This window comes from Myotis myotis, unplaced genomic scaffold, assembly GCF_014108235.1.
Source record: "Myotis myotis isolate mMyoMyo1 unplaced genomic scaffold, mMyoMyo1.p scaffold_m19_p_1, whole genome shotgun sequence".
Classification (NCBI taxonomy): domain Eukaryota; kingdom Metazoa; phylum Chordata; class Mammalia; order Chiroptera; family Vespertilionidae; genus Myotis; species Myotis myotis.
In genome coordinates this window covers 158842659-158864979 of record NW_023416313.1, presented here as the reverse complement: position 1 = coordinate 158864979, position 22321 = coordinate 158842659, and the positions used below count along the sequence as shown (strand labels likewise).

Genomic DNA, 22321 nt, shown 5'->3' with positions numbered 1-22321 from the left:
GCAGCCAATCAATGATTCTCTCTCATGACTGATGTTTCTATCTCTCTCTCCCTCTCCCTTCCTCTCTGAAATCAATTAAAAAACACACATATATACATATTTTTAAAGCTCATTCTGGCTACCCCAGAGAATGGGTTGGAAGGGGGCAAGAGTGGAACTAGGAAGACAATTGGGAGGCTACTGTAATCATTCAAGTGGGAGAAGATGGTGGGTTAGCCATGAGGGTGGTGGTATTAGTGGAAACGAAGAGACAATCAGATACATTTAAGACAACTTCTGGAGATCAGATCTCAGAACTCAGTGCTAGATTGGAAGTGGGGCAGGGAGTGGAGGAGAAGGGAGAGGGAAATCTTAAGGATGACTCCCTGGCTTGAATAATTAGGTGATTAGAACCACTACTTTGTATTGTGGGGAGATTGAGCATTTAGTTTTGAACATGGTAAACTTGAAATGCCTCTGAGACATTCAAGTGTTTAAACTATTAGGTAGCCAATGGGAAATATAGGCTTTGAGCCCAGAAGAGAGTCTAGGTTGGAGATACACTTTGGGAGTTATGGGCATATGGATGCATTTAAATCCACAATATTGGATGAGATCACCAAGGGAAGAAGTGCACAGAGAGCCTTAGGGACAGCAGCATTTAGAAGTTGTAATAAGGAGGTGCCAGCCAGGAAACATGATAAAGAGGTGCCAGAGAGGTGAGAAGGGGGAAAAAAGGGGGGGGGGTGTCCTAGAAGCTAAGAAGGAAAACTGCTGAAGGAGTGAAGGAGGGAATGGTAAACTATTGAAAATCAACACGAAAGGGTGAGATGAGAAAGAAAAAGGATCCATTTAACTTAGCAACAAAGAAGTCATTGGTGAGTATAGGAAGAGAAAGTCTGGTGCAGAGGTTGAGTGGCAGCCATGTGGGAGCAGGTTGAAGAGTGCATGCGAGAGGAGGAGGCGGAGATGGCAGGTATAGACTGAGAGCTTGTGAATGGAGGCGCAGTTAAGCAGTAACTGGAGGCGGGTTGGGTGCTTGAAGGTGCAGATACTGCTTGATACATGTGTCAGCTGAGAGGAAGAAAAGGATGCTTCAGAGGGGAGAGGGGATGATCAAAGGAGTAGAGTCATAGAGAAAGAGGGATGGAAGATGGATCTACAGCAGCATCTTCAAGTTCTTTTGTTCATATACCCCCACAAAATAATAAGACAAAAAAACAATGTTTCAGTTGATGCCTAATAAATGTTTTCATAATTTTAAATATTTATAAAGGACATATACTTTCTACTTATTATATATTATGCATCATATTTATTCATTTATAAAATTATTTTTTCTTTTGATTTCATTTTGGGTAATTTTCTATGTCTTCAAGTTTACTAATCTTTTTCTGCAGTGTCTAAACCAGTGATGGCGAACCTTTTGAGCTCAGCGTGTCAGCATTTTGAAAAAGCCTAATTTAACTCTGGTGCCATGTCACATATAGAAATTTTTTGATATTTGCAACCATAGTAAAACAAAGATTTATATTTTTGATAGTTATTTTATATATTTAAATGCCATTTAACAAAGAGAAACCAACCAAAAAAATGAGTTCACGTGTCATAGGTTTGCCATCACTGGTCTAAACTGTTTTTAATTCCATCCAGTGATTTTTCATCTCTACAAGTTCAATTTGCATATTTTAAAAATATCTTCCAAGTTTCCACTTACCTATGTGAATACATGGGATACAGTTACAATAACTTTTTTATGTCCTTGTCAGGTAATTCTCATATAAGTATCAGTTCTGGATTGGTATCAATTGATTTTCCCCTCACTATGGGTCATATTTTTCTGCTTCTTTGCATGATCGGTAATTTTTTATTTGACCCCAGACATTGTGAATTTTATGTTTTTGGGTGCTGGTTATTTTTGTATTCCTGTAATATTCTGAAGGTTTGTTCTGGGATAACATTACATTACTTAGAAACAGTTTGATCCCTTCAGGTCTTGCTTTTGAGATTTATTAGGTGAGAGCAATCAGTGTTTAAACTAGGCCTAACGAGTCCCCAAAACTGAGCCAAGAACTTTTTGAAAATTCTAACCAATGCTCCATAAATTAGGAGGCTTTTCAGTCTGGCTAATGGGAAAAGACTATGTTCCAGCCCTGTGTAACTAGTGACTACTGTTCCTTCTAATCATTTTGGGTGGGTCTTTCCTTGGTCTCAAGTAGTTTCCTCACATTTATCTGTTGAGCAGTGCTCTGCAGAACACTCAGGGAGGCCCTTTGCAGATCTCCAGAACTCTCTCTCTGCACCTTTCCCTATCCAGTATTCTGTCCTGAGCTCTCTAGCTACCTTGGTTGCCCCAAACCCGGAGCTATCTCCTTAGCTCAGGAAGTCTGCGTGACCCTGCCTGGGGTCTCCTTTCCTGCAATATATCTGCAAACTCTCTCAAGCAGTAAGCTGAGCAATTAGAGGGCCCACTTCATTTGTTTCTTGTCTGTCAGGGATCACTGTCCTTTCTTGTCTGATATCTAGTGTCATGAAAAATGTTGTTTCATTTTTTTCCCTGTTTGGTTGTTGTTTCAGAAAGGAGGGTAAATCTGATCCCTGCTACTCCATCTTGGCTAGAAGGGAACGTTGTATATGTACTTTAAATATATTTTTGTTCAAATCATGAAGCTTCAGATTTAAATGATTCTAATTTTGGAAAATGTCCACCATATTTCCTATTTGCAAAACCAGTCCTCTGTGTCAAACTCATCTGCCAAATCAGATTGACTTTCTATTACAAAATGTCTGATTTTCAATTTTTTATTTTTTGTTTTTAATTTTGTTTTTCAATTCAAATAATTCAAATTAAATGGAGAAGGCACAGAACTGAAACTTCTCATAGAGGCTCTCTAGGCTTTGCTCCTTCAAGGACTCCCTCAAGCAGAGTATTCTCAAGTTGTCCTTTGAGAGAATTGCCAGAGTAGGATTCAACATGAAGGAGGGGTCAACTGGGAAAATGGAGATAAAGAACTGACTGACCCAAGCCTCCTTCTTAGGCTGATCAATATAAAGAGAGGGAACAGAGAAAGGAGGAAGCTCTGGAAATTGATTTTCTTAAAACTGTCTGTGTCCACCTACCTTTTGGAAAGTCTTCATGTCCCTGTGGGAATGCAAGCCCTTGTTTGAAGGCCTCTTGTGCAGTGTGAAGCCATTGATGGAACCATTACTGATTCCTTTGTGCTAATAGAAGGGATGGGGACAGAAGCAGGCAGGAGCAGGGCTAGGTTAGCTGAGGACTTGATGCCTTGAGGTGAGTCAATTTCCAGCTTTCTTTATGAGGAATGGGTTGTCTACTGACAGTGGGGTTGTGGAAGATGGATATGGGCATCAGATATTTGAGGAAGGTTGAAAAAGTATGAAATGGTCATTATAAAGAATGGAAACTAGTAACTAGAATGGAAACTAGTTGGGCAGGGCTGAGGGTCGAGTTGAGGTTGGTGGTCATGAGTTCAGATCTACATCAATCTGCCCGGCTGTGTGATTTTTTTTAGCAATACTAAGCTCTTGCTTGATATTTATGAATTTGGTAAATGTTAGGGTTGTCAAAGGGGAGCACAAGGCCAAAAGGGGTAAAGAATTATAAATGTATTAGGTCATCTGGAAACCCAGATGGGCTGAGCCCCAAAATGGTGCCAACACCCAGGGACGAGGAGTCAGAGATTTTAAAGGGCTTTTTCTGAGTGGAGAATTCTCTGGGTGGGAAGGATAATGGTCTTAGCAAATGGAATGTGGTCTAAGTGAAAGGGAATGTCGGTTGTGAAATGATCTAAAGGTCCATTCCCAGGGGAGAGGGTATCCATTCAATGATTTGATTAGGCCTAACAGTAAAATGCTGATCCTTCCCCTATATTGAGAGATAACGGTGAATAATCACACAGAGGCCTGATAATAATTATAGTTTATCAAGGTCCTTCCAGGGCTCTTCAGTTACAGGGTGGCTTTGGACTGCCAGCCATTTACATAGCACATAATGGCTTTCTTTTATTTCTCATCTTCCCAACGAATTATGTTACAATTTCTTCTCTTAAGCATAAACACCTCCAGACCTTGAGTTACAGTCACCCCTGTGAACAGGGGTCAGGGTAGAAAGGGTTTGGAATGTCTGTTTTTCCTATCCCCAAGCTAATGGGATCTTGATGTGTGGCGTGGGCTGCCAGAGAGCTTGTCATTGCCCGTGTGTATTATCAAAGGCTGAGATAAGGCCAATATGGAAGAAAAGATCAGAAACTCTCCAGACAACGTGAAGATTGTAAAACTGCTGCCCCTCCCCTGCCTCCTTGTCCTGTTGTGCGCTGGGAGAAGAATGAAATCGGAGGGGGCTGAGGAAGTCTGGCTTATACATCTCTTGGGAGATGTCTCTTTCAGAACCACGCTCAAGTTGGGATACTGACTATTATGGTATGGGATATGCCATGTGCCAGTAAAAATCTAAGATTCTGCCGGTCACATCAATCTCTGTCTCCCATCGTCATCCAAGCGCCACAGCCATGGAAGGATGGGCTTTCCCATTGTAACAAACTATACCAAGTTACATTTTAAAAACACAGCACATATACTCTGAGTGTGAGTTCAAGGATCAGTGGCACAAATGGGAGAAATACTCTCAAGTCCCAAGAGAACTTTAATGGACTTCTATTTTAACGTGTCTCGGTATTAAGAAATCATTTCTGCAATTTTCAAGAGCAAATATGAATGCTTTGACTGGTTTTCCCCTGCCTCATAAGATGCTTCTAAGCCTCTCCCCACATGTGTCCAGGTCCACACATTCATTGTAATCACCTGTAACAATAATAAAGGGAATAGACCTGCTAAAGTCAAAGGAAATTGAAAATGCTTTAAATCCTGCTTTCTAAAACTGAGGTTTAGGGAGGTGGCTGGATTACCTGCTGGAGTGGGGTGCCTGCTGTTGGTTTGGGCCATCCTTTTTTTTTTTTGAATCCTCACCCACGGATATTTTTTCCATTGAGTTTTTAGACAGTGGAAGGGAGGGGGAGGGGAGAGACAGAGAGAGAAACATTGATGTGAGAGAGACACATCGATTGGTTGCCTACTGCACACGCCCAGACTGGGGCCCAGGATCGAGGTACATGCCTTTGACCAGAATTGAACCCGAGACCCTTCAAAAAAGGGTGTGGAAGAGCAGGGTTTTTTGGTCCAGGTCCCTGCTGCCCTCCCACAACAGTGAGTTGCTGAGAAACAACTAAGATGCTGGACTCTCTCTTGAGTCAAGGCCAGACTTCTGCTCGTGCTCAGGGGGAAGGGCTCACCTGCCCTCCCTCTGGGAGCTGATGGTCCCAGATGAGACCAGGGCCCGCTCAGCCAGGCTGTGTGATAGCAGGAGGACAGTCCATAGACAGTCCTGATGAGCAGCCCTAGGCCAGAGAGGCTGAATTCTACTTGGACATGGAGATCTCTGCGGGGACAGGTCCAAGTTATGTCCTTGTCACTACCCTCCCTTCCTAGTGTCAGGAGTCAAACGGGTTTGACTTACTTATCTTGCCCACAGGCTTCTGTGTCTTCAAATCCCATGTCTCATTTGGGCTTCTGTCCCACTTCATGAGCTACCTGGGTGAGAGGCGAGTCTCAACAACACAGGAAAAACCAAAACACTCCTTGATTTGTCTCCAGCTCTGCCAGACTGTTTGTTCCTAGAGAACTCCCTTCCCCTGTGTGATACTCATCTGTAAAATGGCCCGAATCAGGGGTTTTCACACCACATTCTGTGGAGCCTTCAGAGTTTGAGGGGTTTCCCAGGCACAGCGGAAAGGAGGGCTGAGCTGTACTCCCCACCCAGCACCCACCAGAGTAGCTGCTTTTTATCTGTTCTATATACTGTGTTTCCATACAATAATCCTTTGAAGAAAGGATCCTGCGGCTACAAAGTTTGAGAACTGCTGGAGCGGAGGATCATTCCTTCCAGTCTGAGATACTCAGGATTCTGAAGCCCAGTGCAAGTTGTTCCTCTTCCAGGAAGCCTTCCTGGTTACCCAGTCCTGGTACGCGAGCTCCAGCAATACTGAGGGTGACAGGCACAGATGTGTGAACCGTTTCCCCAGGCAGAAGGTGAGCTCCTTGAGGGAAGATATCGATTTTCCTCTGCCCCGTGCAGTACCATATGCAGAGCAGGTGTTCAGGAAGTTGCTGACGCTCTGAGCGCCATGAGCTCTGACAGGGGATAAAACCGACGTGGAGAGGAGGATTCGGCCCTTGGTCTGCTGCTGGCCACCGGGGACGCCTGTCCTCAGGAAGCTGGGGACCCTACCTGGGGAACAGCTTCAGACCCTCATAGTCCCAAAAGGGGCAGCCCTGGGTTCTTGCCTTCATTGAACTCTGCTCTCCCTCTACTTCCCTCAGTGTCTCTTCTGGTGGGGGGCTCTCCAGAGGAGGCATGCCCCTCACTCTGAACCTGGGAATCGGATTAGCCAGGATACGCTATGGCCGGGAGGCACCTCAGCTGAACTTGGGGTGACACACAGGGATGATGGGGAGGAACTCCAGGCTTGCTCTGGAAATGAAGGTAAAGTGGGGTGAGGGGAGAGAGTAGGGCTTACTCAGAGACATCCGAGAAGGCAGGTCACAGGAAGGTGCTAGAGGTAAAAGATCAGGACAGCCTTGGGATAGGTGGCCAGGAGAGTGGGAGCTGTAGTGGTGGAGTGAGTGTGGGATCCTGCTTTGCCATTTACTCGCTACGTGACTTTGGGTAAATCAGCTTAGTTGGGGGCAAAAGAACCTGGCCAACTGCAGGCTACCCTACCGTGAAATGAGATTCCAAGGAGAAAAGTATGGAAGTGTTCCGTCACCTAAGGCAGGGGTGGAACGGATTTCGATTAACAGGGGCACCCACTCTCCCTGCCACAGCAGCTTCCTAGGAAGGACCAGCCTGCAATATAAGAGGGATGCTCTGAGGCTGAGCAGCCCTCCTTCTCCTGCTCCCGCCACCTCAAGCTTGGCCTTGAACTTCTGGTCAGACTGGGTGAGTGAGGGGAGCAGGGCAGTTCAGGACAGAGGCACCAGACCCACTCTGGCACAGAGAAGCTCCCCCAAAGAGAAGCAAGTGTCCTGATAAAGAGCCCCTGAAAAGCACGAGGCCCAGGAGGCTGCTGAGGTTCCCCGGGACTCCTGCTTGGTGAGATACCCTGGGGTGGGTCCTGGCTGGCACTGTGGGGGCTCAGGAGCCCTCAGCAGGTCACAAGGAGAGCTGGGCGTTTCCCCTCCAAAGACTCTCCCCACTGAATCCTCCAGATGTGGAGTGTAAGCAGCAGCCCAGACAAAGGCTGGAATATCTGTCAGGGTTTAAAATCCAAAGCTGAAGGGTGAGGCCTCTCCATGCTGACATGGGAAAACACCATCACGCTCCGGCCTGATGCTGCCCCTGCCTGCACCCTGGTCCACGCTCTGTACCCTGATCCAGCCTTCCTGGGCCACTCTCAACTACTGTAGCCTGAAGTGTGGGTGCTGGGCCTGCGCAGCCAAACGTCTGGAAGATCTGGTTGGCTGTTGGGCAGCACCACAGGGCTGCCTTCCCCTGGCCCCCCTCGGCCCTTCCAGGACGAGCTGCTCTGGTGGGAGGCAGGCAGTGACGGATCGTACACAGTCTCCTTCAGCGCCAGCCACAGGGTGTCCCGCTTCCCGTTCAGCTGGCCTCGCTCAGGTACTGATTGCTCAGTGTCATCCAGGTCGTCTGGGGAGGCACCCATGGAATCTGGTACTCGGGCACTGGGCTCAGAGGTGCTTAGGCAGGTCTCGTCAGAGACACTGAGCCCCTCCAGGGTGCTGGCTGAGGAGCAGAGGCAATCAGGGGGCTCTACAGCCTTGGGCTTGGGGGCGTGGGCTGGGGCTGGGGCTTCTGGTGAGGCCTGCACCGGCTCAGCCTTCTGTCCTTGGGAGTCCTGCCTGGCCTGGGTTTGGGGGCTGGGGCCAGCCTGCTTATAAGGGGAGGAGGTCTGCAGGGCTGGGCACTGGCTGAAGACTGCCTGGTGGTCCAGGAACAGCTCTCTTGGTGAGGCAGGGGCCAGTGGGGGCCGGGAGCAGCAGGGGCCATCATGAAGCTGTATATCCTCAGAGAGCACAGAGGGCCGGTGAGACAGTTTGCTGGTGGCTGTGCTGGTATCAAAGCTGGGGCTTCGGCGCCGTGCCAGGGGCTGTAGCTCATACTGCTCTGAGCAGGACCCGGGTGGCCCTGGTCGTGGGCGGCCTACCTTCTCCCCACCTGGCTCTCCGGCTCTGGCGTCCCACGGCAGGTGGGCACAGGGCCAGAGGATCTGCCCACAGTTCTTCTCTGGCCCAAAAAAACAGCAGAGAGATTGGAAGAAGAAGCTGGCAAAGCCACAGCTGACGCACTTGACCATCATGAGGATAATGCCCAGCTTGCGATAGAGCAGCACCGTGGCAGGCAGCATGAGCACACCGGCGGCAAACAGGGCTGCAGCCCCCATGGCTGTGGCGCGGCTGGTCTGGCGCAGCGAGAAGGCCACGCGGCTCAGGCGGTCTGGGTGTGGGCAAAGGTGATAGGAGATGCAGTAATTGACAGTGAAGTCTACCGAGAGGCCCACAGAGGCAGAGAGGAAGAGCACCTCGGCAGTGTTGAGCTGCCACTCCAGCAGAACCAGGAGCCCCACGGTGAGCAGTACCGTGCCTGCCACCGCTGTCACGGAGAACAGGCTAAGTGGAACGTTCCAGGTGCCCAGCAGCAGTGTGGCAAAGGCCAGCGCCAGAGCCAGGCCTAGCACCACAGCGGGCTCGGTGCTCAGGCTGTGCTGCAGGCTGTACAGCTCCAGACGGCTGGTGAACCAACCCTGGCGGAGGCCGGGAGGTGCCCTGCTCAGTTCCGCCGCCAGCCAGTGGCTGACCTCAGAGTAGAAGTGGTGAGCCTGGCTGTAGTTGGGGCTGTACTGGAAGCTGGTCTGGAACTGGAGGACCAGGGCAGTCAGGCTGCCCTGGGTGTTGAAGCGGAGCCCCAGGTCCCGGGTGCTCTCTGGGCCTTGCTCCAGAGCCATCACCTTGAGGCAGTGCAGGAAAAGCTGCGGTGCCCAGGGGAAGCCCGAGGGGCCACAGCAGAGGCCAGGCCCCAGGCGAGCACAGCTGGGGCTCGCCATCCAGTGTTGGAGGGCCTCCACGAAGCACAGCGTGGGCCAGCCCTCTGGCTGGGCACCAAAGAAACTCTGGTTCCGAGCCCCGTAGCAGAGTGCCAGCAGCCAGCGCTGTGCCTCGGGACTGCTGGCAGAGAAGGCGGGGTCACTTACCAGGGAGCTGTTGCTGCGAGGGTCCAGGGGGTCCCCAGTGTCTACGGGCAGGATGCCCCACACCAGGATCACAGGCATGTGGCCGCCCTCGCCCTCCGGCAGCCGCTCGAACTGGAATTGCTGGCGGTACTCTGCGTCGAAGCGCTCGAAGGGGTGGCTGGGCCGGAAGACCTGGCCGCGGGGCGGCAGCAGCGTGGGCAGCCGCAGGCGGGGGCTGACGCCGGCGATGTAGGCGCCCCCTGCCGCCAGCGCCGTGAACCAGCAGATCCAGATGTAGCGGAACTTGATGACGCCGCAGGGCAGGAGGCGCTGGAAGAGCAGGCGGGAGGTCCCGGCCACGGCCCTCCGTAGGCCGCGGAGCCGCCGGTGCAGCGCCAGCGCCAGCCGCCGGGGCGCGCTGCCGGCCCCCCGGCCCTGCCCCCGGGCCCCACAGCTGCGCGCCAGGTAGCGCTCGTGGAGCACGAACGAAGAGGGCAGCCAGGCCAGCGCGAGCGCCAGGTGCGCCAGCACGGCCGTGCCCATGTAGAGGGCGAAGCAGCGCACGGCCGGGAGGCGGCTCAGGTAGCTGGCGTAGAAGGCCGCGCTGGTGGTGAGGCCGGAGACCAGCAGCAGATAGCCGAAGTGATGCATGGTGCGGCCCACGCGCTGCACCAGCCCCCCGGAGGGCAGCTGGCTCTTGCTGAGGCGCCAGAGGTCGGAGAAGACGAGGGTGTGGTTGGTGCAGACGCTGCTGAGCAGGACGAGGGCCGCCAGATTGACGAAGGGGAAGTAGGCCATGCGGAAGGCCACTCGGTAAAGAAAGAAGGCCACCAGGAGGGAGCCCAGCACCCCCAGCAGCACCATGAGCGTGAGGAAGAAGGAGCGCAGGTAGAGAGCAATGCTGAGGAAGATGGCAGCCAGGGCCAGCAAGGGGTACACCGTGTCCTGGGCTAGGTAGTGCCTCAACAGCTCCTGCTTGAGGCCCAGATCCATGCCAGTGATGGACGTGTAATTGTCAGAGAGCCCCCAGGGGGTGGCTAGGTGGTCCAGGTAGATGCCCATCATGGAGGCACCCTTTGGGGTGGGCAGGAAGAGCAGGCTGTACTTGAGGGAGGGCACCTGGTAGTCAGCAGTCTGGGGACTCAGAAAGTCCTTGTCCAGCAGAAAGTGCAGAAGTTGGTAGACGGCGCTGCTCCGGGAGCACTTGGTGGGAAGCTGGGCACAGCGTGAGGGCTTGTCCTGCCCAGGTCCCAGACAAGGGGGCCCCAGGGCCCCACGGTGGTAGTAGAGGGCACAGGTCCGGAGCAGGGCCAGTATTCGGGCTGCGTCTGCGTGAGTCGTGTCCAGGCAGGAGGAGCGGTTGGAGAGCACTGCCACATAGTTGCCCAGGGACCAGCTGGGGCAGCACTCGTTGGCTGCTGTGCGCTGGCACAGAGCCCCAAAGCGGTGATGGGAGCGAATCTGTAGGGCACAGAGAGCAGGAGAGAGCTCAAGGGCAGTGCCGGGCCGGGTTTCCCAGCCCTGTCCAAGGCCTTCTCACCTCCTTTCAGGCTGCAGAGCGGAGGGAGAGAGGCATCCTGACAACCCAGCAGAACTGGCTTGTCTCAGAGCTGCCTTTGGCTCGTGGCCCAGGTGTCAGCACTTAACATCTTGACTCCATCAAAGAGGAGCTTCAGGAATGGTGCTGAGGCCCCAGCCTGAGAGGTCCTGCCCTAAGGGCCCCTGCAGGTCACACACCTCAACTCTACACTGTCTGAGCCAGGAGTAGGAGTGGAAGTGGCAGTCACAGATGGAACAGGGCCAAAGGTCCAGGGAACTGGAAGCAAACGGTGAGAAAAGCGGAGGCCAAAACATTCCAGGATCGGAGTCACTGCCAAACCCTCGCGCCCCCCCCCTCCCCTGTCTACTAGTCTGCTTCAACCCTCTTAGGCACAGGTCTGTGTCTTTATCAGACCTCATGCCTCCTTTTCTCTCCCACTTGCTGTTGACATCACAACAGCTGGTGTAGTTAGTTTACAGAGAGCACCCGCCTGGGAACCAGAGGCTCTGTTCTGCCACCAGCTGGATGTATGGCCTTGGCTCTGAGATCATGGTGACTATGGTAACATTTATTGAGATCACTATTGCCAGTCATTATGTTACAGTTTTACAAACTCTATCTTACTTGTCACAACATTCTTATGAGGAAATACCATTCTTATCCCCACTTTATTATTTGTTTTCTGTTTATTTATTTATTTTAAATATTTTTTAATTGACTTCAGAGAGGAAGAGATAGAAACATCAATGATGATAGAGAATCATTGATCGGCTGCTTCCTGCATGCCCCACACTGGGGATCGAGCCCGAAACCCAGGCATGTGCCCTTGACCAGAATTGAACCCGGGACCCTTCAGTCCACAGGCTGATGCTCTATCCACTGAGCCAAACCGGCTAGGGCTTATCCCACTTTATATATTCAAAGACTGAGGCACTGAGAGGTTAAGAAACATGTCTGAAGTCACACAGCTTGCGGGAGGGCCGCTGGTAGTCAGCAGTCTGAATTCCCCTAGGGCAGCGGTTCTCAACCTGTGGGTCGCGACCCCTTTGGAGGCCGAATGACCTTTTCACAGGGGTCACCTAAGACCATTGGAAAACACATATAATTACATATGGTTTTTGTGATTAATCACTATGCTTTAATTATGTTCAATTTGTAACAATGAAAATACATCCTGCATATCAGATGTTTACATTACGATTCATAACAGTAGCAAAATTACAGTTATGAAGTAGCAACGAAAATAATTTTATGGTTGGGGGTCACCACAACATGAGGAATTAACTGTTTTAAAGGGTCGCGGCATTGGGAAGGTTGAGAACCACTGCCCTAGGGAGTATTGGAGCTGGCCTTGAAATCAGCATCTGACGCCAGAGCACATGGTCTTTTTTGTTTGTTTTGTTAATCCTCACCCAAGGATATTTTTCCATTGATTTTTAAAGAAAGTGGATGGGATGAAGAGAGGAAGAGAGAGAAAGGGGGGCGAGAGAAAGAGAGAGAGAGACATTGATTGGTTACCTCAAGCCTGCAATTGAGGTATATGCCCTTGACCAAAATCCAACCTGCAACCCTTCCGTCCGGGGGCTGATGCTCTATCCCAGTGATGGCGAACCTAAGACAGCGTGTCAGAGGTGACACGCGAACTCATTATTTTGGTTGATTTTTCTTTGTTAAATGGCATTTAATTATATAAAATAAATATCAAAAATATAAGTCTTTGTTTTACTATGGTTGCAAATATCAAAAAATTTCTATATGTGACACAGGACCAGAGTTAAGTTAGGGTTTTTCAAAATGCTGACACGCCGAGCTCAAAAGGTTCGCCATCACTGCCCTATCCGCTGAGCCAGACTGGCGAGGGCAGAGCACATGTTCTTCACCAGTGTCTTTTGGCGGATACCCGTGTGCACTGCTTGGATTGATGGGCCTGGGCCCTTGGGCTGGGGCCTCTTTAACAGTCTTGAGCTCCTTTTTAGGACCTTTAGGAAAGCCCCGGGCTCTGCATGTTCTGTCTTCCAACACTTGTGTTTTGGCTCTTCGTTAATCCTCACCCAAGGATATTTTTGTTTTGTTAATCCTCACCCCACCCACTCTTCGTCCCCCACCCCCACCTGGAGCCTCTCAGCAGCACTGGGACCATTTTCTAAGCAGGGAAGGCTCTTCCCCAGGCCACCCTGGCAGTCCTGGCTCAGCAGCATTTCCTTGGGGTCAGGTTCTTGGTGTCCTGGTTCCCACCACACCCAGCCCCTGGTACCTCCCCAGTCAGCTCACCTGATCCTGTTCCATGTGACACATGGAATGGATGGCATGTAGGTTCCACAGGCTTCCCGCTGAGGTGGACATGAATACCAGCTGTGCATAGCTCTTCTCTGCAACACACCCCAAAGCTCAGCCCTTGTTGCCCCAGGTCCTGGGCCCACCAAAGGAAAGATTCTTACCCAGGGTCGTATGAGGTTCAGATTCTCAGGAGGCTGAAACCTGTTCCTGGCTGCTTCATGCTGGGCCTGCGTCCCAGCTTGTGTGCCCCACCCACACCCAGCTTGACTCTACCTGGCTGGAGCACCTGAGACCTGCCTCATCTTCCCAAATATAACCCACTTCCTCCGCTTGAATATAGCCAGCTGGCTTCTTTCCCTTTCTGTCTGCTCAAATTTGTTCTTCTGGCCCCTTCTGTTCTAGTAGGTGGGGGTAGGGACCACCATTAAAGCCACGAACTGGCCAGCTGAAGCTTACCAGGGGGGCCACAGAAGAAATTCTCTTGCCCTCTGTCCTCCAGGGGCTCCACCATCCTCCGGGGCCGGACCATGCCCTCCTGGGCACTACTCCAGGGTGTGGGGCTCAGCGTGGTGTGGGGGTTTGAGCTGAAGTATAGAGAAAAGCAATGCCAGGCATCGTCAAGGGGTGGGGTGCTCAGAGGAGGCCAGACGCTACTCCCCAGAGGTCCCCAGCAAGCCCCTCTGACCTACCTTTGCGGAGGTCACCCAGTGGCCTCTCTCTGGAGGCCTCATTTTTTCTCCCATTCCCCTCAGTGGTGTGGGAAGATGGGAACCCATTACCTGTTCAGCTCAAGGTCTGGGGAGAGGGAAAGCAGCTTCCCGGGGCCCGTGAGGGTCTGCAGTGCTCTCCAGACCACTAGCTTCCGTCCAATGTCTGTGTCCCGAGGCTCAAAGCCCTGCGGGAGGAGGAAGATGAGGCAAGTAGGAGGAGGGGTTTTCCCGCTGGTCCTTCTTGGCTCTGCCCCCTTGAGTCCCTGGAGCAGGGAAGGCCAGCCTACCTGCCTGGATTGTTGAACGGGAGTATCACCTCTATACCCTCTTCCCAACTCTCTCTGTAGGCTGAGAGCTCACCACTGCCACCCCACCCCCGGCTGGGCCACTCTGACTTGTTGCCCCAGACTGAGCTGAGGTGGCCAGGCCTGGGGCCCCCCTCCCTCCCCTTGACCCCTCACCAGCAAGGGCTTGGAGAAGTCGGGCAGGTGGCCCCCCAAGAGTCCAGCCAGGGTGCAGAGGAGGATGACAGCTAGACACAGCAGCAGCACTGCCACTGGCCACTCAGCAATCAGCTGGGAATAGCTGGGAAAGAGGAGGAGAGCCTGCATGAATTGGTGTTGGGTGTGGTAGAGGGGCTGGTGAGCTTAGGAGCCACCAAGAAGGAGTAGTGGACCTGTACTGGGCACAGCCTGGTCACTCTAGAGGTCAAGAGAAGGCCTAGGCCTACCTCTTTGGCATCCGGAAGGCCTGTTCCTGCCTGTGGAATAGAAGAAAAGACACTTGCTTGTCAGAGTCCTCTTACAGGGTGAGAGGTGGGGGTAGGAGGATAGAGGATGACGGCATTAACCCTTTTAGGCTTTTCCATACCACAGCTACAGCCCTTACTTCCTCCTCCATCCATGCTGCCTCCTTCATCAGAGGCAGGGGACATCTTGGGCTGCCTGAATGATGGAGTTCAGATCCCGGGGTGGGGGGGATTGGGGTGGAGGGTGGACCTACTTTTTAGCCCAGCCCTACCTTCCAGTGGCAGCTGGCAGGCTACTAGACCCCTCTTACCTGACGCTGATCACGTGGTGCTGCACAGATGGGGGCTTCCAGGCCCCATAATGCTGTGAGGGGGCTGGGGAAGGGCTGAGGCTGGAGCCATGGGAGCACAGAGCGGCTCGGTCCCCAAGCCCTGGCAGGGAACTGCCCCCTCGGTATTCCTTCGGTGCCCGGGTATAAGTGAAGTGGGCAGGGGCCAAGGGGCTGGACGGGCCCACAGGCTGGAGGGTAGAAGTTGCCGGTGGAGGTCCCAGAGAACTGGAAGGGTCCTCAAGGGGACAGCTGTGAAGGGAGCAGCTCCTTTCTGGGCTTGCCTCAGGGGCCACAGCCTTGCTCTGGGACCTGGGGAGAGAAGAGGCAGGGAAGATTGGGTGAGGCAAACTGGTGAAAGCTTTCTTTCTTTTTTTTTAAAAAATATTTTTTTGTTGATTTCAAAGAGGAAGAGAGAGGGATAGAGAGAGAGAAACATCAATGATGAGAGAGAATCATTGATTGGCTGACTCTTGCACGCCTCCTACTGGGGATCGAGCCCAAAACCCGGGCATGTGCCCTTGGCCGAAATCGAACCCAGGACCCTTCAGTCCCCAGGCCGACGCTGTATCCACTGAGCCAAACCGGCTAGGGTGAGAGTTTTCGATTACTAGTCCTGGAGGACAGGCAAGGAGGGTGGGGACCGTGGATCTATAGCCCCAATCTACTTCTTAGGGGTCCATTGTCTTATTGACTCATCTGTCCATGCACTCAAAACACACACACACACACACACACACACACACACACACACACACACACACTATTGTCAGCCTGCTACATGCCAGACACTGTGCTAGGCAACGAACATGCTTTTACATGTATGACCTAATTACGCTTTACAAGAGCCTACAGGGGAAGTACTTTCCTTGTTTATAGATTTGAAAACGGAGTTTCAGTGAGATGTGAAGAGCTGGGCCTTGAGCCCAGTTCTGACTTGCAGTCCTGTTTTCTTTCTGTTGCAGTCATTGGTTCATTCTCTTGTTAGATATTTGTTGAGCACCTGCCACACTCTTGTCCCCACAGATAACTGCTCCTCTCCCAGGTAATTGCATGGCTCACACTCTGTTCTCAGTTTGATTACCTTCTTGGAGAAGCCTCCCATGACTACCCTCTCTAAATAATCACCCACCAGTTCTCCATCCCCCTACCTGCTTTGTAATTTTTCAGAGCAGTTGTCACAACTGGACATTATATGATATAGTTGTCATGGTTATTGCCTGTTTCTCATATGAAATGTGAGCTATAGGAGAGCAGGGGCCTGAAGCATTTGTTCATCTCTCTATCCTCAGTGCCTTGCGCACAGAAGGTGCCCAGGGAATGTTTGTTGAATGAATACCGAGTGTCAGACAGTCTGTTAATAGTGGTGCTAGGATAAAGAAGTCGCAGCCCTTGTCTTCTAGGCACTCAGAGTAGGTGGGAGATGTGGACAGTCTAACATGTTGAGTGCTGTGGGAGAGGTCACAGAGGGCTGAAGGAGCCCAGAGGAGGGCTCGACCTTCACAAGGCTGGGGATAGACAGGGAAAGTGTGGCTAAGGCAGTTACTGCCTTTCCACCAACCTTGGGCCATGGGACACAAGGTTTGCTTTGTGAGGGTGTGCACAGTTGGGAGATAGAGTTGGGACCCCCAAGGAACTTTCCAGGAGGACTCAGAAATAGATGTCTCTTCCAAAATCACTAATGAAGGCAACATACTGTGTAGGGACTCAGCGCACCCCTTGGGTGTGGGGGTAGATGGAGTCCACCCCCCACAGTGACAGAATGGCCAGACTTAGAACACGAGGAGATGGCCACAGAACAGAGTTCTGGGATGGGTAGCCTTGGCAGAGCCCTGCCTCTTTCCCTCCATTTCCCTGAATCCTGTGGCCTGCCAGAGCTTGCATAGCCCTTGTGGGAGAGCAAGGCGTATGCGGAAACAACCAGGCTTCTAGCCCTGCCTGCTGCACTGCTGAAGGGGTTGTGGGCCGGAGTCCTGATGCCAGTGGGCATTGCCCACAGAGGCGGGGTTCTGCCCAGGGACCAAGCAGAGGAACGGCAAAGAATAGGCAAACTCATCCTCTTCCTCCAAGAAGGCTGGCAGACCCTTATGCTGAGAACAAAATGGGGGAGCAGTGGTGGTGTCCTCCTGGCCCGTCATCCTCTAGCTCTGGGACCTTGGGAAAGACACACAATTCTCAGAGCACTGGCATCCTTGTCTGTGGCATAAGGGTATGATGATAATGATCCCTCCCAGGTTTGGTATTAACAGATATAGCATATGTGGGAGACACATTTGCTTTCCTGCCCCTCCTCACACTCAGTGCTGCAGGGAGCATGTAGTTTAAGAAGTATATTTATATTTACAATTTGACCTCTTTAGGCACCTCAGATAATATATCTCTATTTGAGAACTCCGCACACCCTGAGAATCTCACTACATATATAATTATAAATACTTTCCTTTCTTTTAATACTTTCTTTTTCGTTCATCAAAAGCTTCATCGGAATTTGATGTCCTGATATAAATCACTGATACTTTTCTTTTTGCTAACAACATTTAGAAAAATAGGAATTTGATCAATGTTGTTCTAAAGCAAGACCTCAGATGACCCCATAAAGTTAATGACATAGCAACCAGTGTCCTGCCAGTTAAAAGACCTTATGGGCCCATCTCCATGGGCCAGAAGAAAGCTGCATAAATGGCCTGAGTTTATGTGTTTAAGTGTGGACATCTACCTCTTTAAGATTTTTATTCTGCAGGTATATTGTGAGCACCTGCCACACACTGAGCAGGGTGCTTGGTCTGGGTTGGATTCTGAAGAATGAAGATGGCCCATTAGTCTTGGTCTCCCTCTTTAGAGCAGGGCCTGCCTTCCAGCGGTCAGGAGGGTGGGGCAACAAGGATGCTTATTCCAACGTGCCAAGGCCTTAAAGCACTCACTGAGTACTTGACTTGTCCTAGGAGCCACGGTCCCACTTAGCAGGTCAGTTTCTTTTTCTTTAAGGGAAGTCAGCACTCCAGGGGGCGCTGGAGGAGACCATGAGCACAATCCCTTGACCAGTCTACCAAACCTCATAAGTCTAACTCCTTTGGGTGGCTTCTGTTCAAGGGAGAGTCCAGCCTCCACCATTGATTTGCTTTTACTAAGGTCTTCCTGGAGCCATCCCTTTTCTTTTAACCCCTTCTTTCCCTCTCCAGGGACCTAGGATCTACAGTTCCCAAATATCACTCTTTTTGACTGTGCCCATCATTGTCAACAGGTAGAATTTTTTAAAATTGATTTTTCAAAGAGAGAGAAATAGAGGAAGGGAGAGGGAGAGGGAAACATTGATCTATCAGCTGCCTCCTGCACTCCCCCTACCGGGGATCAAACCTGCAACCAGGGCATGTACCCTAACTGGGAATTGAACCAACAACCTTTCAGTGCATGGGATGATGCCCAACCAACTGAGCCACACCAGCCAGGGCAATATGGTAAAATGTGGAAACTCCACATTCTGACTGCTGTAGGACTGGGCCTTTGTCTCAACTCTTTCAAGGAGAACAGCCAAACTCTCCTCAGAATAAAAGCTTTCTCTTGCTAGCCCCTGCTGCCCGCTATGCTCAGGAGACCTAGTAATAATATGAGTTAAGCACTCCAGACCTTGCCTCCCCAGGGGGCTTTCATTCTCACCCTCTCAGTTCCATGGCTCTGACTGGGATGAGCTACTTTCTGGGCTGACTGCCTGGGCCGGCTGGCTTGTAAGCCAAGTGACTGAGACAGGCAGGCAGGGAGTTGGAAAGTAGTGATGCAGGCCTCCTTAAGAGGCCAAAGTCACAGCATTCAGGGCCTCGCTGACAGGGCTCCAGACACAGAGTCCCCACTTGGGAGGCTTATAAGGGGCAATGCACACGTGCATTAATCTTTCCCCCAAATCCACAGACACAGCCATATGGACATCCATGTGATCCTGCAGAGTGGCCAGGGGAGATGGGGAAGCAGCTCACACCAGTAGGAAAATAAAAACACAAAGAATGAGCTTTTCAAATTGCTCTGTAGTCAATGCATTAGTAAAGGACTGCGTGTGGGCGCACACAGGCACGCCATCATATTCACTATGAATCTATCCCCCAGAGTCAATTTGCCTGATTAGAATTCAGCGTCCCTGGGGATGTACAGCGAGGCGCCAGAGGTCCCAGGGAGTTGTTGGAGGAGAGCAAGTGATTCCTGTGCTCAGGATTGACCCTCATGTGCAGGGGAGGTGAGCAGACCAGACAGTGTTGATCCTTGGCAGACTATCCAAGACGCCAAATGACTCTCCAGTCCCTTCTGGGGAGGCTCCTGGCCCAGGACCCTGCTCTGCCCCGTCACTCTTCCTGCCCTGTCCACCCCTGGCTCTTTGGTCAGGCGACACTCCCAGGTAGACCCTGGTCCAGGAACACATCCACCCTGTGTCTCACCCCTTTGAAGAAAACTCTGGGCCTTTCAGATGCAAAGGTGGCTAACTCTGTCCAGGCTGATGTGTTAACAATAGAGGGAAGGAAACATTTCTTTTCACTTGTGGGGCATCCTCTTGCTCTGAGGTACAGACTGTACATTTTAATCGGAGCAGCCTGGAGACCATGTGCCTACCTCTGCTTTGAGCCTCCAAAGAATGCCTCTTATTTCAGCCCAGGCAGGATGGAAAGGCAGTGTCATGTCAGGGGAGGGGTTCTGGAGGCGGCAGACCTAGCAGGGCACAGACATTGCGCCATATTGCTACCTGGCTGGGCTGTTCCCTCACACATATGGTGCAGGAAGAGAGAGGAGAGCACCAAGATCTGGGCCCTCAGCGGGAATGTGTTCCTCCGTCCGCCCTCCTGGGGCTCCTTGGAGGGCGGGGGGCGGGAGATGGTTCTGACGGTGGCCTGAGCCTCTGAGCCTGCCCACTTTAGTGCCTCCAGAGAGTGCAGGCAGCTGCCACATGCGGGGACTCTGGCCCACACGTGCACAGCTGGCCATGCCGGGTAGAGTGGACAAAGACAGTCCCTGGCGTGGCCGCCGAGTGTCCGCCCTCCCCAGGGCACACACCTTGGCGAGCCTCCCGTCTACGATACACACACTTCCTCCAGCACACTGACACGCTGGAACCCGGACTGAGGTGGCCGCAGGCTGGGGGCTCACTGAGAAGGCGAGCGGGCAGGGCCTAGAGGGAGTGGCTCGGAAGGCCGATGGGGTGGGGTGGGGTGGGGTGGGTGGGGGGAACCCCGGGCCTTAGAGGTATGGTAGGAACAGTGGGAGGGGCAGTTCCCCCGGGGCGACCAGGGAGGTGGGAGCTGACAGTAGGGGGTATCAGCGAGAGAGAAAATTGATTTGGCAGAATGAGGGCGTGGCCAGGGGGCCCGGAGCCTGGAGGCGCCGGAAGGGGCTCCGACAGGGGCTGGGATTGCATGGGGTGATGTATGGCGGCTACTGGGGATACCCGGGGCGGGGGTGCTGAGAAGGTCTGAGAGTTGGGTCTGTGGAGTGGTCTGCCCTACCTGTCCGGGGAGCTGCCATCTGGGGCCAGAGGCTCCCCCTCGTGCCGCTGCTCCCCTTCCGGACCCGGGCCGGGAGCCGAACCGCTACCGCTGCTGCAGCTACCTCGGTCCATGCCCGTGGGCGGTGCCGCTGTCCGGGCGCTGGTGCTGAAGCGGTCGCGGGGTGGGCTCCTGCGCATGCGTAGGCGCCGGGCGGGCCGATTGCTGGGCGGGGCCGATCCGGAGCCCAACCAATGGGCACAGCGCCGGGGGGCGGGGACAGAGGCTACCCGCGGCGCCGGCTGCCCGGAGCTGGAGGCTCGCTAACCCTGAAGACCCCGGGCTGGCGGGCTCGCGGTGTGGGCCCCTTAACCAGGCCAAGTCTGAGAGCCGCTGTTAGGAGTCCGGCTCTCTGGCTGTGGTCTGCACACCGGCCTTTCCTCAGGGGCATCGGTCTCCCCGCAAGGAACCAGGAAGCGCGACCCGGGCACAATGTGCAGAGCCTCGCAACTTGAAATGCAGACTTTACCCGTCGGAAAGAGGGAGCACGGCACAGGGCACTGAGGGGTGAAGGCCCACATTTCTCTCGGCTCCGTTCAGCGACCCCCTTTTCTCCCCAGTGGGGCTGGGCATCTGCTCAAGTTGGGTCTTCCTGTACGTTCATCTGGACCTGGACCTGAGTCTGCGCCCATCAGACACGGAGCCCCAATTCTGTTATTGCGTGGAGTGCAATGGGGAGGGGGAAGAAAGACACTCAAGAGAATCCCTGGTTCCTTTTCTGATAATGACCCTACTTGAGCCTGGGAAATACCCAGTACCCACTCACTTGCTGCCTTTCCCGTCTGGGAATGACTGAGGGAGGGGAGGTGTGATGGGCTGTGGCTAGGCCTGGCTAGAGGGCTGTGGCAGCGCTAGAATAGATAGGGGCAATGTAAGGAGTCTGGGAGTTGGCGAGTGGAGAGGGTCCCAGATGTAGGGTTTGCATAAGCAGAAAGGGTTTCACAGCAAGCAGTCTGGATGTGTGTGCAGGGAGGTGCCTTGGTTGAAGAATGGGGCTGGGGGGAGAGTTAGAACCCAGAAGCATTTGGAGTGTAGATATCCCAAAACTGTGTGCAAATGCCATTCTGTGCAAGGCATAGGTCAGCAGGGGGCGGGGGTGGGGAAATCTAGATGTGTAGAAGTGGTAGGACTGCCCTGGGTACCTTAGTTTGGTTGGAGAGATAAAAGGCTAGCCCATATAAATTGGTGCTGACTGGGTAGGGTGTGGTCAGGCCCATGTGATAGTTGATATAAGCTACAGAGAAGGAGGCAGTGTGCAGAGAGAGGACTTCTCTTTTCCTAATGGGCTTTAGGGAAAACTCCATTGATGGTGGAGCTCCAGGTGGCTTGGAAGCAAGGAATTACTGACCTGGGGATAGGGCAGGGATGGTGGTGGCAGTGAGGAACTGTGCAAAGTTAAGGAGGCTGGAAAGTTCAATGTATGTTCAGGGACTGGTGAGAAATATGTCTGGACAATAGGGATCCATTAAAGGTTTCTGATCTATAAAGTGAAGTAAGATGGAACGTTGGAAGGCCCACCAGGTCAGGGTGTATGTGATAGGCCACATGTGAGGCCCTCTGATGGGAGGAAGCAGAAGTGAAAGGAGAGGTGGCCTTATACCACCAGATGCTATGGGGACCACTGAGCCAAGGTTCTAAGAATGCCTGGCTGGGTACCCCATTCTCACAACTAGGGAACTCAGAGACTGCTGGACCCCTGAGTGACAGGTTGGATGTGAAGGAAGACAGGCTCTTTTAAGAGTAAAACATGGTGCCCAGGCCTGTGTGGCTCAGTTGGTTGGAGCATCATCCCGTGCACCGAAGGGCCATGGGTTTGATTCCCAGTCAGGACACATATCCAGGTTCAATCCCCAGTTGGGGCATGTACGGGAGGCAACTGATCGATGTTTCTCTCTCACATGTCTCTCTCTCTCTCTCTCTCTCTCTCTCTCTCTCTCTCTCTCTTAAAAAAAAAAA

The 22321-nt window shown here is 52.5% G+C and overlaps 1 protein-coding gene across 1 annotated transcript; it reads right to left on the bottom strand.

The window, feature by feature from the left end:
• Positions 1-2767: 2767 nt before the first annotated feature.
• Positions 2768-20462, bottom strand: DISP2 (dispatched RND transporter family member 2). The gene is made up of 8 exons (XM_036297270.1): positions 20327-20462; positions 14829-15158; positions 14500-14529; positions 14231-14354; positions 13839-13954; positions 13516-13643; positions 13054-13151; positions 2768-10703 (listed from the first exon to the last, which is right to left on the bottom strand). Exons 1-8 carry the CDS (start codon positions 20437-20439, stop codon positions 7449-7451), a joined length of 4194 nt encoding a protein of 1397 aa, XP_036153163.1. The 5' UTR covers positions 20440-20462; the 3' UTR covers positions 2768-7448.
• Positions 20463-22321: the final 1859 nt, after the last annotated feature.

Coding starts and splice junctions, on each gene's coding strand:
- DISP2 (XM_036297270.1), bottom strand. CDS start 20,439: ATGGACCGAGGTAGCTGCAGCAGCGGTAGCGGTTCGGCTCCCGGCCCG. Junction 14,530..14,828: donor CACCACGTGATCAGCGTCAG/GTAAGAGGGGTC, acceptor TCTATTCCACAG/GCAGGAACAGGCCTTCCGGA. Junction 13,644..13,838: donor CCAGACCTTGAGCTGAACAG/GTAATGGGTTCC, acceptor TCTATACTTCAG/CTCAAACCCCCACACCACGC.